This window comes from Vicia villosa, unplaced genomic scaffold (assembly GCF_029867415.1).
Source record: "Vicia villosa cultivar HV-30 ecotype Madison, WI unplaced genomic scaffold, Vvil1.0 ctg.001908F_1_1, whole genome shotgun sequence".
NCBI classification, from domain to species: domain Eukaryota; kingdom Viridiplantae; phylum Streptophyta; class Magnoliopsida; order Fabales; family Fabaceae; genus Vicia; species Vicia villosa.
The window spans coordinates 103,714-105,046 of NW_026705772.1; the positions used below are offsets into that span (position 1 = coordinate 103,714).

The 1,333-nt window shown below is 29.7% G+C and overlaps 1 protein-coding gene across 1 annotated transcript; it reads left to right on the plus strand.

The window, feature by feature from the left end:
- The first annotated feature begins 576 nt into the window (after positions 1 to 576).
- On the plus strand, positions 577 to 1,333 carry LOC131637079 (small ubiquitin-related modifier 1-like). The gene is made up of 3 exons (XM_058907640.1): positions 577 to 725; positions 942 to 1,097; positions 1,205 to 1,333. Exons 1-3 carry the CDS (start codon positions 618 to 620, stop codon positions 1,274 to 1,276), a joined length of 336 nt encoding a protein of 111 aa, XP_058763623.1. The 5' UTR covers positions 577 to 617; the 3' UTR covers positions 1,277 to 1,333.

A 1,333-nucleotide genomic window follows, 5' to 3' on the forward strand; every position in this document is an offset into this window, starting at 1 on the left:
AATTTCAAAAATAATTTTAATTTTTCATTCAAGTTGGGATGCAATCCTTAGGATGATTTAAACCATTTCCTAAATTGTTTTCAACACAAATTCTAATATATAGTCTATATCATATCACTTTATTAAACACTGACACACCTAACACTAAGTATCTTTGATCCTAGCCACATATTATTAATTATTAATATAATAAACATATCAACGGCTGAAACATTACCTTCACCATGACAGATTATTTTTTCCTTCCCCGTGCATGCTCTATGTCACCTTCACATTAACATAGAATCCGATTCCCTTCATCATCTACTGCATTTTCTTACTTGTTATTTCAGCTTCTGATGTAAACTAAACACACCCCATTTACTATTTTTGACGTAACATGTCATAGACAATTACTATAATATCCCCATGCTACAAAATGTTTAATTATTGGCTTCTTTATATTTTTACACAAACATTTTTCAATCTCTCTTGTCATAGTCAACAGTCAACACAAAAACATTGAAGTATGTTGTTACTATTATTCTGTTCTTCTCCTATAGTCCTGTGTTTTCTTGCATGTCCTCTATATTTTTCTTCCTCTCCGAACTGAGTCATCATTCTCTTTAACATTGTAGATGAGCAATATGGCTTCAAATGATGATACATTGGCTAGTAAAGGAAATACCTCAGTTAAAGCAGAAGATGATGGCATTGTTTATGTCAAAATTTCAATCAGAGGTTTGGTATGTATCATCACTCTTTGCATTTTGGATTTGGATTTGGTATTACCTCGGATCTTATTTATAAGAAAAAAAATTATTTTTTAAATTTATTGAATAATCAATATATTTAAAATGTATTATTAACCAGATACATTGATTATTTAATAAATCTAAAAATTGTTCATTAATAATTTAATATTTTTGTTGTGTTGTGTACTTGTCTTGATTGAAATGCAGGATGGAAGAGAGTTGTTCTTCAAAGTGAACCAAGACACATTTTTAGAAAGAGCATTCAGGAAATACTGTGAAGTGATGGAGTTGGAATATGATACCATGCACTTTATGCTTGATGATGGTGAGAGGATTAGAGGGGAACGTCAAACACCAAAAATGGTTACTCTCTTTCTTACTAAAAGAAAAAAAAAATCAAATGAATCATTCATTATTATAAGATACAGATAATATCATTTTGATTCAACTAACTTATAGTTCTATTTCAGTTGAATATCGAAAATGGTACGGAGATTGTTGCTGCAAAACCTCAAACAGGAGGTGGGAGTTCAACTCTGTAAATTAATTGCAATTAAATTGTTTTGTATGGAGTTTCATTGTTATTATTATATATTGAC